General features: G+C 46.3%; 1 protein-coding gene across 3 annotated transcripts in view; it reads right to left on the bottom strand.

Annotated features, from left to right (window-relative positions):
• NOTCH2 (notch receptor 2) overlaps positions 1-13,196 on the bottom strand; it is a 166,603-nt gene that overhangs the window by 51,498 nt on the left and 101,909 nt on the right. For 2 of the 3 annotated variants that reach the window (XM_036271970.1, XM_036271969.1), the window contains exons 6-11: positions 9,141-9,374; positions 7,701-7,856; positions 7,080-7,268; positions 6,057-6,170; positions 5,134-5,247; positions 3,027-3,260 (exon numbers count right to left, since the gene is read on the bottom strand). In XM_036271970.1, the coding sequence (XP_036127863.1) occupies positions 3,027-3,260; positions 5,134-5,247; positions 6,057-6,170; positions 7,080-7,268; positions 7,701-7,856; positions 9,141-9,374 (1,041 nt within the window). Of the gene's footprint in view, positions 1-3,026; positions 3,261-5,133; positions 5,648-6,056; positions 6,171-7,079; positions 7,269-7,700; positions 7,857-9,140; positions 9,375-13,196 lie in introns of those variants that run through there. The other variant, XM_036271971.1, reaches the window with a different exon arrangement.

Raw genomic sequence — 13,196 nt, 5'->3', positions numbered from 1 at the left:
AAAGGATTATAAACTAACAAATAAAATTTCCATGACAAAATGCCATAATATTGATATACTTTGTATTAATATTTATTAACAATACTTACATCAAAAATTTATTGAGCCATTATTATGTGTAAAGTACTCTGCCTCCCACTTTATGCAACTTTTCTCTAATCTTCTTACTCAACCCCCAAATCAAGTTGTGCTACACCTATTTTAGCACGACTTGTACACTCACAGCAGCACAATGGGACCTGAACCTGGCTCTCTGGACCCTGTTCTTCACCACACTGTACTGGTCATTGTGAGCAATGAGGCTATACTGCCTCTCTACTCACAAAGGAGGCAAGGGTTTCCACAGTCCTTGTATACAAGTGAGTACCTTTATTTTTTTTATTTTTATTAATTAATTAATTTATTTTTGTTACAGATGTTTCTCCTTTTCCCCCCACTGATTCCCCCTCCCCCTCCCTCCTCATCCTGTCCCCAGCTTTGTTGTCCATGTCCATTGTTCATGCATACATGCATATAAGTTCTGTGGTTTATCTCTCCCCCACCATCCCCTCTTTTGGGGATTGTCAGTCTGTACCCCACTTCCACATCTCTGGGACTACCCCATTCCTCAGACTGTTACGTTCATTATATTCCACAGATAAGTGAGATCATATGATCAAGTGGGTACCTTTAAAGCAGCAGTTCTCAACCTGTGGGTTGCAACCCCTTTGGGGGTCGAATGACCCTTTCACAGGGGTCGCCTAAGATATAACAGTAGCAAAATTACAGTTATGAAGTAGCAACGAAAATAATTTTATGGTTGGGGGTCACCACAACATGAGGAACTGTATTAAAGGGTCGCGGCATCAGGAAGGTTGAGAGCCACTGCTTTAAAGGATGGGGCCAGCCCTTGACTGACAACTGCCAATACCCCCATCAGACCATTAGACCAAGCAGGCCCTGGAAAGCCAGGTGGTCCAGGGCGACTCAGCCCCCAACACCATGTTCTGTTTGGGCAGGAAGAAACACGCGGCCCAGGGGGCCAATGAGACCTCCTCAGTGGAATAGAGCACTGTGGCTCATCTGCAGATGGCCCTGCTTCCTGCTCGTCTCTGCAAAGCTTACTGTCCCAAACTCACCTGAAATCCGTAAGAAGCTCTTTTGTGCTTTCACTAAATTCTTTCTACTTGTGTCATTGTTGTTTGCTTGCTTGTTAACAATTCTTTAAGCTAGTCAAATTGGAGTCTGTGACTTCACACCAAAAATAACTTACTTAAAGCCACGTCCCTCATGAGACGGGTGAAAGAAGTGATTCTGGCTCATCTGCCCACTCAGTGCCCAGTGAGAACCAGCAAACTGTGAAGAGGCCCTTCTGTCTACACACTCCTCCAAACCTCGACCGACCAACCAGGACCACACCTGAATGGGTCCTGGGCTCTCACTCTAGAACGCCGGAGTCCACTCATGACGATCAACTGGACAAAGCCTTTCCCCAGGGCCCTACGGCCAGGCCTCCCTCCACCCGTACCGGATTCCTTGATGTGGCTGCGTCTCTGCCAGCTCTCCTGACAGCCACGGGAGTACGCTGGGCCTTCCTCCTCTGTGCTGCTGGCACACCACTCCCACTCCCTTCTCGCTTTCTCCGTGACAGCTACTTACACCTTGCCTTCGCCGTCCTCCCCAGGGAGCACACCTGATACATCCTGCCACGTGATACAATCGCAGAGAGAACAGGGCGCTCGCTAACCCACCGCTCACCCAGGTTCCCAGTGCGCCTGTTACAATGGAAACGATAGCAAGGCCTGAAACAGCCCCGCCATTCTAAAGCATCCATTCAACTGCTTGTAAATCTCTCAAATTTCTTTTCGTACTGCAATTTCTCATGTCTGGGGACCAGCCCGGAAGCAAATTGCTTTTGGAAGGTTTCACAAAGATCTATTCAGCCCCGCTAGTGAGTTATCTAAATGTGGGGAGGGGGAAGGCATTTTCAACTGTGAAGGCATGGGATGTTTTTCATATGCTTGAGCAACTCAAAAAGGACTTTGTTTTCAAACTTGGCATGTAGAGGTCCTGGACGAAGCCCAGGGCCCTTGACAAGTTTGAAGGAATGCGTTTGGAAATAACAAAATAAAATGAGGGCAGCTAACCACCTCCCCCACCTTTGCCCCCTACCTAGGCCCTTTTCCTTAAATTGAGAGTGAGTTCTCAATAAATCACTCCGTTGTACTGGCAGGTTCCCGTCTAACAAAGGCTCACACTAGTTAATCTTCCACTAATACATTTTCCTTTGATCTGAGACATAGTACTTCTCTGTCCATTAACCACAGTTGTGACCATAATTATTCCTCGAATAAGTAAAACAGAATCCAGTGAAACCTGTGAAATGCTGCTGCCTGAGAAAATAATTCAACATTCCCCCAGCAAGGAGCAGCATGCCCTCACAACTAACAAACAGTCATTCACCGGAGTCAGGAAACGGCAGTGAGCCCGGTGAGAAACGGTGGCTCTGCATCCTAATTCCCGACGACCGGGGTGCTGCAGTCTCTCCTCTCCCTCACGATCCCCGCCATCGCCCAAAGCCCACCACACACAGACGGCAGGGGGAAAGTGTCACATTAAACACACTGGACTCTGAAACAGAGAGAAAACTCCTGGAAAGACAGAAGGGAGGGAGGGTGAAGAAAGGGGGTTGGGGAGGAACAACCTTATTCGCCTGTGGTGGAGGTTCTAGGCAAAAGACAATAAAAATCAAGCCACAGAAGCAAGGTTTTCCATTTTAAATCACGTTCCAGCTGTTCTGAAGTGGTATGCCTCCTTTTAGGGACAGCACATACATACAGTCACCAGCTCTGTAAAGCTGTTGTCTTTAATCTCTTCCCTGGCTGCAGCCATCTCCCTCTGAGACGTTTCTGGCTGCGGCTTTGGCTGTGCTTCTCCGAAAAAGAACTGTTTCTGAGGCGTGGAAGCATATGCCAAGACAGGCTGAGACATCTGTGTAACTGCCTAAGCAGCAGCGAGACCTCCAGGAAAACAGACAGCAGGCTTACCTGACGTGCCCGGCTGGCAGTTGCACTGATAGCCGTTCACCAGGTCGATGCAGCGGCCCTCGTTCAGGCAGGGGCTGCTGAGACACTCATCCACCTGGTCGCTGCAGATGGCGCCCATGTACCCCGGGTTGCAGATGCAGGTGTAGGAATCAATCCCGTCCTGACACTGGCCATGATGGCAGGGATCGGGGTCGCAGTTGTCGATGTTCTCCTCACACAACACGCCAGTGAATCCTTAGAAGGAATTTTACCAACGAGGCTTAAAAACTGAGGCAGAAATTCCACACACGAACATAACTGTAGCCACCTCTACGTATCCTACCCCTCCCAGGCCTTCCTTCATTCTGCAGGACTGAGCTGTTGAAAGTATCTGCATTGATTCATAAGGCAGGCCTAGAGAGCTGTGCGTAAAAGAAAGTTCTTCAAATAAAATGTGTAGAATTCAAACACCGTTCCCTAAGTGATCGATGTTGTCATGGCAGAGATGCTTCGACTGCACCTTCGTCCCACACCGGGCTTCAGTGGGGAACAGCTCTCGGTACCTTCCCTGCATATGTTTACATCTATGTTCCCTTCCTCCCAAACCTAATACACAGGGACTGTGTTAATGGTTCCATGGACCTTATCTTCCCAATTCTGACTTCAAAGAACAAAGAACTTTTCTTCATTCTTCTCAACTGCTCCCAGAGTACTATGCATAAATAGTAAGTTTTCAATAAATACTTGTTTGAACAAGTTACAAGCATTTATATGAAATTGGGACAAATAAAAACTCCTTCATGCGACATTAATCTTCTCCCTCTTCAACAAGACTTCAAGGTTCTTCACCTCTCTCCTAGGAAGGTCACTCTCTGTGAGCATAACCCTGCCAGAGGAGGGCAGAACCTGGAACTTCTCCAACCAGAGACTAGTTCCTGAAGAGAGAGGGAAGGTAAGTGGTTCCTCTGACAGGACCTATCTAAGTAGGCTTAATGAGTGGTAGTGTTCTACTAGTACTGAAATATTAATTGTGTATTTCCGTGACATAGTTTGCTTTACTGTGATCAGAAAAAAATGCACATAATGTTTCAAAGTCTTTAAGTCTTGGCTGGTTTGGTTCAGCGGTTAGAGCATTGGCCCATGGACCGAAAGTCACAGGTTCCATTCAGGTCAAGGGCACGTACTGGGGTTGCAGGTTCAATCCCAGCCCCAGTCAGGGTCATGTAGGAGGCAACCAATCAATGTGAGTCTCTCACGTCAGTGTTTCTTTTTCTCTCTCCCTCTCCCTCTCAGCCACCTCCCTTCCACTCTCTCTTAAAAAAAAAAAAAGGAAAAATATTCTGGGGTGAGGATTAATAAAAACAACAAAATTATGTAAGAACTCATTTTCTAAAATAAAAAACAATGTCTTGAATTATATTCCTACCTTCTTTCGCTCTTAAACAGTGGGATAAAAAAGAAATGGGAAAATCATATTTTCTAATCATTTCTAGTCCATTTCTACCATATTGGTCTGGGCAGAAGCAGATATGTAATAGGGGACGTCTGGCTTCGTTGGATCACTCCAAAATGAGAAATGTGGCCACAGATCAGAAACGAGAGCACTTATAAACAGATTCTTTCTCCCTCTAGTAGCAGAACTCAGGAGAGCGCTCAGGCCCCCAGACGGAGCTCTCGCACCTGTTCTGAGAAACACCCGACTCCCCATGCGTGTCCTCCCGGCAGGGGTCCTCTGCCCTGACAACAGCCCCGAGGTCCCTGGGCCTGGCTCACGAAACCCAGCAACCAGCCTCCTGCTGAGAGGCCCCAGTGAAAAATAGCTTTCAACTGGAATTCTTCCCTTTCCCAAAGGAGTACGTCAAGCCAGCTGGACACTCGCTGCTGCCAAAGTCTGTCCCAGAGAGCCATGGACACCAAATGGAAATGTCCAGGCCAGGCCACGGTTGTGGTGGAGAAGGCGGCAGGTGTTGCGAAGGAAACAGTGAGAGCAGAAAAAATACGCTGGGACAGGATGTCTCCAAACAGCACCGCCCCTTCCAGTGGCCTGGCCTGGAGGGCAGCTGGAGGAGGGCAGTCTCCTGTTCTGTTCAGGTGGACCCCCCAGGAGGGTAAACGGAGGAAACCTCACCTGTGGCACACTGGCATTCATAGCCATTCGGGTGATCGATGCACTTGGCCCCGTTCAGACACGGAGTGCTGGAGCAGTCATCAATGTCAATCTGGCAAACGGGCCCCGTGAAACCTTGAAAGGGACAGTGATGACAGGAGTCACAGGACTATCCTATGTCTGCCTTCGCTCTGGGAACGATGCCTGAGAAGTGCTGGGTTCAGTTCCTGGCAGGGCTTATACCAAAGGGTCAGCAAGAGTAAAATTATTCTCCCCGGTAGGTAGCGAGGATACTTGGGTGAAGCTCAAGGCACCCGAGGCACCTGTGTGTGTCTCCACCTGTTTCTTCCCCACATACACTTCCCTTCTAGTTCAGACAGGGACGGAACGGTTGTAGGTGAAGCTCTCCAACAAGCAAGGGCAGTGTCGGAGGAGCAGGGAGCGTCTCTCCGAAACGACGAGAGGTGCTACAGCGATGGCAGACAATCTGGCACGTCTTCACCAGCTTCAGGGAGCAAGGACGGCAGAGCACTCTCTGGAAAGAATGTCTTGTGTTGTCTGTTTTTGGACTCAGAGGTGAAATGTCTAAAAATAATAATCTCAGCCATGGGCTTCAAGACTAATAACCAATGGGAGGCAAGTAAAATCCTGAATAGCCTAAAACTAAGTCCTCTGTGAGATATGAATTTTCTGAAATATATACACAGACAGAGAGGTCATGGGTCTTTCAGAACAGACTTGGACTTCTGGCCACAAAGGATTTGAAAGACACACTAGCTGAAACAAATTCCCCATTTCTGTACACACTCTCCTACCCTGACGTGCTCACTTTAATGACTTCCTCATGCAGAGCCCACACACATTCTCTCCCTCCTCCCCTCTCCTCCCTGTGTCAGTCAGCTCTGCGCTTTCAGAGATAACAGGCGCAGGTGGTGGGCACTTACCAGGCGGACACAGACACTGGAAGCGATTGACTTTATCCACACACCGCCCATTGTTCACACAGGGGTTGCTCTGACACTCGTTTATCTCCAATTCACAATGCACACCTTTGAAACCTGAACAAAACGAACCACACAAGTGGCTTAGAGAGAAAGTATATTCCAGCCAAGAAAGCACAAACTCACAAAGATGACTATATCCTCTATGAACACCAACATTTCTGCAGAGCACCAGGGGACTATGCCATGATAGTGACAGATCACACAGGGGACTCCTCTGGGATATTGTGTCACTGTGAAGAGGTTACCTCCAAAGACACTGGTAACACCTAACATGCCAACAAAGACTGGGCCACATTCTCTGACCAGTCCAGGCTTTGCTTTCAGGACAGCCCCAGGCCCAGGGGATCCCCACTACTGGTTCCTAAAGACCAGCTGAGTCAGAGATGCTGTTGCTCTCAGGGTGCAGGTCAAGGTCAGGAGGGCCACCCACGGCTCGAGTGACTCGCATCCTTAATGGGGCAAGCAGCCGCTGTCAACGTTCCTTGTGAGCTGCTCTAGCTGTGCTCTCTGACAAGTCAAGAAACAGTCTCTGCAGAAGAGCTCCAAAGTACAACCAGTCATCATGTGACATCGCCAAGGATAAATGGCAGGTTCTTACATAATTATGGGTAAAATGTATTTCTTTAAATGGAACGGCATGATATTTGTAATGCATAAGGGAATCAGATAAGCTTGCTATTTAAAGGATTCTTATGGTGAATACTTTATTAATAAATACTTGCATAAATACATTCACTTCTGAAATTCTCTCTCACATGTATCTGAGTTTTGATATAATGGGCTTGTTCGGCTGGGTCTCCACAGCTCTAAGGGCTCGAGCACTGGCTCACTCCTTGAGGGCCCTCGGCTGGAGCCCGCCATCGCTGGCAGGGCTCATGGAGTGGCCGCACCGCCTGAGTGCTTCAGCTAAGAGAAGCGCAGTGTGGTGCCTCCTGTCTAGACCACACGGGTGGGCCCCAGTACCTGGCATGCACAGACACGTGAAGCCTCCAATCTTATCCAGGCAGGTGGCATCGTTCTGGCAGGGGTCCGAATGGCACTCGTTGATGTCCATCTCGCAACGAGGCCCTGCATAGCCCTTCAGACACTCACAGTGGAAAGCGCCGTCTGTGTTCACGCATTTTCCTGCATGCTCGCAAGGGTTGCTATTGGCTGAAAGACACAAGACCCAATCCCCAGGATCAAAGCGATGGAGTTTCCACAAGTGCGGACGACAGAGGTGGGACTGACCGTTACAAATGTTAGGGCCAGGCATTCAACAGTCTGGTCCTCAAAGTCCTGTTTTCTTGTTAACAAATCAAAAATGACTAAGACTAAGCAACCTCATTCTCATGTGTCTCTGCTGCTCTTTTGTCCAAACTGTCTCTGAGGCTGGGCTTTACATTAAGAATCAAGTACCGACCGTCCATGTATTTCAATTCCCAGAAAAAAATATATGATTACGCTGAAAGGAGAGTTGGAAACAGGGGGCAAGTAACAGACGGGAGGTTGGGGAAACATGCTCCCAGAGTAAAATGCACTTCAGGTTAAATGCTTGCCGAGCTCAACTGATGCAGGAGGAAGAGGAAAGGTCCGTAAACTCACCCATGGTACACTCGTCCACGTCTTCTGTACAGTCAGCCCCTTTGTAGCCCTGCGGGCAGGTACAAATATACTGCCCATTCAGGGGGTTGGTGTCACACAGTGCCCCCTTGTGGCAAGGATTGCTGATGCATGCATCATCCAGATGACACAAGAGACCTGTCACAGAACAAAGAGAAAATGTCTCTACTTGGGGAAGAGTTGTCTCTTTCATGGAGGAGGAAAAACCTCACATTGTCTCACCAAAATGCACTATGGAGATTGAGAAAACTTCCCCTTGGCTAATTGTCCCTCAGGAACATGCTGCCAAGTAAGGAGCTTCTCTAGACAACCCTGGTGTCCTTGACCCTGAGCCCTGAGCTAGACCTCTCCTCAGGGCAGAGTTTTCTACAGGCCATAAAGTGAGATGGTTCGATGACAGAGACAGGAAAATGGTGATAGGCTTCCTACAAAACTGCCAAACTGAGCAAACAAAAAGACAGGATACCCAGTTCAACAGTAATTTCAGAGAATATTCTACTATATGTCCAAAATACTGCATGCATCCTGTATTTTATTTGGCAACCTTCTTCCCAAAATCATGCTACCTGGTGATCATGGAGGCATTAGCATTTCACTAGCCTCAGAAGGAAAAAATAACACAAGAAACAGCTGAGCATCATCAGCCTGTGCTTGGGCAGCCTTTTAAGAGTGCCAACATTCCTGGCTCCAGGGCCCTCAGGACGCTGAAGATATCAGCAGGCCCCGTGTTCTACATAGTTCACATGGGAACGGGATTTTCCACTCTGCAATTAGGTTAAGAACAGGTAGCTACGCTTCTTCTACAAAGCTGGAGGCGGGCCTCTTGGAAAGGCACAGCTACAAGAACACTGAACAACTGCTAGGCACAGAGTTCTCTCACCTGCACTGCCTTCTTCCACGACATTCCTGCACTCACTGCTTTCTACTCCGGGAACCAGAAGCTGTTAACTCCGAGTCAGTAAAATCCCCCCTTAGAGGACTGGTTCTGTAGACACTGAGAGCTGGAATGCACTTAAATGCTCTGTCCTGCCAACTCCTTCTGAGTCAGTGGGCTATTTCTTCTTAATATGGAGTCCCTACATCCATTTATTAGTAATTTTGTCTTAATTTCTGAAGTGCTTTTCAGCCTACGATCTTAAGGAGGTCAACAGATGCTCCCAAGGCAGTAGTGACTAACTTTCATTTTTTTAGGATGAAAATCTGAGGTGCACAGAGTTAAGATGAGAGCCACAAGTGATAAAGAAAAAGACTGACTTCATAGCACTTTGGCTAGAGATTACATTTCCAGAACATTCTTGAGTGACATGTTCCTACCGACGGTAATTAAAAGGACACAGTTACCAGAATGGAAGAGAAGAAGGCAGAAATCCTGACTGCTCGCGGCCCCTCTCTCCCCCAGCTCTGGCCTTCTGCTGGCCTTACCTGTCTTCCCTTCTGGGCACATGCAGGAGAAGGAGGCCACGCGGTCAATGCAGGTGGAGCCTGGAGTGCAGGAGGCGAAGGCACAGTCATCGATGTTCTCACTGCAGTCGTCTCCGCTCCAGCCATTGACGCACACACAGCCATAGCCTCCCTTGTGGTTGGTGCAGGTGCCCCCATTCTGACAGGCGTTGGGCTGCAGCAGGCACTCGTCCACATCCTCCGTGCAGAACTGCCCTTTGGGGGGAAGTGCCTTTGATTAGGGCTCTTAGGTCTCGAAGGATTAGTACCATACCAGCCCCCACATATCCTTCACCCTAATGTGACTGGCCTGGAATTAAGCCAAGCAGACTCACGGCAGATCAGGTTCTCTCATGAATTTTAAGGCCACCTTAAGCCATCCAAATGATATCTAGTCTAGGCAAATGATTGATTTATTTATTTTTCTTTATTGACTTTAGAGAGACAGGAAGGGAGAGGGAGAGAGACAGAAACATTGATGAGAAAGAACATCGACTGGCTGCCTCCTGCATGCCCCACGCAGGGATTGGGCCCAAAACCTGGGCATGTGCCCTGAACAGGAATCAAACCAGCGATCTCTTGGTGCATGGGTTGATGCTCAACCACTGAGCCACACCGGCCAGGCAATTCTAGGCAAATGATTTAAAGGAAAAAATGGGAGTTGCTACCCCTAGAAACTCTGACAACATGAGAATTTAGCCAAGCTATCAAAGAGAAGATAAATCTTTTAGGATTCTTGATTCAGTTAAATCCCTGGGACAATGAATATATAACTGAGAAGAGCAAGGAGAGAAGAGTCTAAGAGGTGAGTTAAGAAAAAGAATAATGAGAAGGAATGTAAAAGTCAAAATGTTATGGCAATGGCTCTGTATCTTGACAATCAACGTCAATAACCTGGTTATAATACTGAACAATGATATGCCAGATGATGTTACCACTGAGGGAGACTTAGTAAAGGGTATTAATACTTATCGCTGCATGTGCAATTACAATGATCTCCAAATAAGAAGTTTAATTTAAAAATGAAGGTAAGTGCAAGAAAATGTAGAGAGAAAAGATTAAGGACAATAAAAGCCTTGGTAAAATATGGAAAAACAAAGCCAAAACAAGGAGACTGAAGCAAACTGTGCTCAACCTGAGGCACCCAAGCTTCACAGATGTGGAATTGTGGACTAAAGACCCAATGTAGTAAAAGATGGAAAAAGGATCAGTATGCTCTGCCTGAAAAAGAGCAAACTGAAGGATGATAAACATGAGGCCATTTGTGGACTCGCTGCAGGTCACTACAATAGCAATGGATGGGGGACTAGGGCAAAGGCTCTCGGACCCATGACAAGGAACAAGAGTATGTCTTCAACTTACACAAAAGAAATTTGTGATTAACAAGCAGTTCAGTGCCAGGCCCGCTAAATTGTATAAGAAGTTGATGAACTGATCTTATTGGAGGTCGTTTAATACCAGTTTAGAGAGCTAGCAAAAGGCACTAATATTCAGGTCATTTGAATTCTCTAAAACACAATACAACAGGTGGCTAAAACTAAAAAAAACAAAAAACAAAAAACCCTGAAGATGTCCTTCTTTCTCTTTGTAAAATAACTCAATGAATAATTCAAAAGGTATTCCGATGAAGGGACCTCTTAATGAAAAAGCACATGATGCTCACTTAAACTCAGAAAATGCCGAGGCTACCCCTAGTCCCCAAAATACCTAACAGTAATTCAATCAGTTCCGGTACTTTCAGGAAGCCTGCAATGCACCCAGCTGTGCAGCCATCACTGCTAGCAGAAGCTCGCTGTGTCAGATCTAACCTAACTGAACACCCGTTCTTTACCTCCATTATGACACTATACTTTACACTCACTACTGCACCCAGTATTACAAAACCAACATCACTCTATTCCACTTATTTAATTGCACAGCTATCTCCCATCACTTGGTTGCAATCAACAACCCCTCGGTTCAGGAGTATTTTTTTTTTTTTTTTTTTTTGCATCCCCATCTAAGATCCCACTGCCTAGGATGACAGGACAAGTGTGTGGGCATCTCCGGAACAATGTGCTCAGCACACCCCTTCTGTGCTCCTCTCCTCATCCCATTTCATCACTGTAATTCTTGAAGGAGCCACCGTGTCTTTACATGATCATGCCCTTCTGGGCATAACTGACTGATATAGGATGGGCATTTCATACAAGTTACCCATCCCTGTGTCTCTTTCCAAACTTTTGGACAAGGGACCCTTTGCCACATGGACCAAAAGGATGAAGGGGCCAGTCAACAAAGAAAATAAGAGGAGCAAATCGGACGTGCGTAGGAGAAAAAGACTCGTGGTGCATTCAAGGTCATGGTTCCACTGTTCCTGAAACCCAACTGCCCTGAACCCTTTCAGGAGCACAACTGTTCTGAAAGATGTCCCTCGCAGTGGGTTTCCCTAACTTCAGATAAGGATCTGTCAGCTGCAATCCATAGTATTAACTAATGCAGAGCGAGGGAGTGCTGAGGAACCCGAATGAATGAGTGAGTTGAGGTGCGTGAGTGTGTGAGTTGCATGAGTGAGTGCAAGCATTGGCAATGACTTCCCCCTGGGAAGATGATGTAATTTATCACAGAAAGCTTTGCTCCCTCACTGCACTGACAGGCATGCTACCTTCGATACAGAGAGATGTGTAATTAGGATACAGGTGGGATTTAGAAATAAAAACATGACCAAGAAGTAGGTAAAGAGTTGCTGTAACCGGGAATTACTGAGAATCTTGTCTCTTACACTTATGCTAACTTAAATATCTATGCTACCCTCAAACTAAAATGACTTGCTGAATGTGAGCAATTTGGATGTTATTCTTCTTTTTTACTAGCTCTGTGATAATTCTGAATATAAGACACTGTGTTTAAAAATATCTCATGTATTCCTTATGCATTATAATAACCAGACACTTAAATATTGTAATAAGACAGACTAGGTAAATAAACAGAGCTTGGAATGCAAGTTTGGCACTCTTGGGAAAGAAAATCAAAAGTCACTGATTGGCCCTGGCTGGTTTGGCTCAATGGTTAGAGCACTGGCCCATGGACCAGAGAAGCCCGGATTTGGTTCCCGCTAAGGGCACGTACCTTGGTTGAGGTTTGTTCCCGGACCCATTTGGGGTCGTGTGGGTGGCAAACACTCGATGTGTCTCTCTCACATCAATGTTTCTCTCTCTCTCTTCCTCCTTCTCTCCCTTCCACTCTATATCTCAAGATAAAGTGCAAAAATGTCCTCGGGTGAGAATAAAAAAAAAAGTCACTAATTGCCTATGATGAGGCAGGCACTGCACTTGAGTTGTAACAAAAATTATGTCATTTATAGTTGAGGAATCAGGCTCAGAGAATTACAATAACTTGCCTAGTGTGAAGTTTTCTGTAATCAAGGAGAGCTGGGATTTGAACTAGAGCCACCTGCTCTAAAATTCCTAACAAAGACGAGATGTGAATCTCACCTTGTCAGAAGCAGCTCTGCGTGTCTCAGGTTCCCAAGCACACAAAGGCAAGGGGAAGTGGAGAGGATGAAAGTGAGCATTAGAATCATGACTCACACAATCCGATTACTTGAAAACTTATGAGTGCAAATTACTATCCAAATATTAAATGTACTTTGGGTATAGTTCACTATTTTTAATGAGATTTATTTTTGAAGATTAAATACCATCACTGAAGACCTTAGGACTGCATATCTGTTAGATACTGCTCAATAGAAAGATCAAATCTACAGCCAAGAGCACACTGACTTGTCAGAATTCTCCAGAATGGATCCTTTTTTTTAAAGTTTCAGGCACATTTCTCCAGAACAACATTCCTTCTCAAGCTCATTTCACCCAGATTTTTTTTCTCCTCCTAACTCCAATTCTATCAACCAGTTTTTAAATTCAGAAGGTAGAAAACAGTAACCCAGTGGTTACTCCAGTTACTTGTTCAAAAATTCCCATGGGACATCTACTGAGATACTGTGTTTCCTTAATGTTACCACCCTTTTGGCACAGGAGGAAACCAACGCAGAAGCCTAAA

This window comes from Molossus molossus, unplaced genomic scaffold (genome assembly GCF_014108415.1).
Source record: "Molossus molossus isolate mMolMol1 unplaced genomic scaffold, mMolMol1.p scaffold_m16_p_20, whole genome shotgun sequence".
Lineage (NCBI taxonomy): Eukaryota > Metazoa > Chordata > Mammalia > Chiroptera > Molossidae > Molossus > Molossus molossus.
Note: the sequence above shows the minus strand (reverse complement) of the source record. Positions and strands in the feature narration are given on the sequence as shown.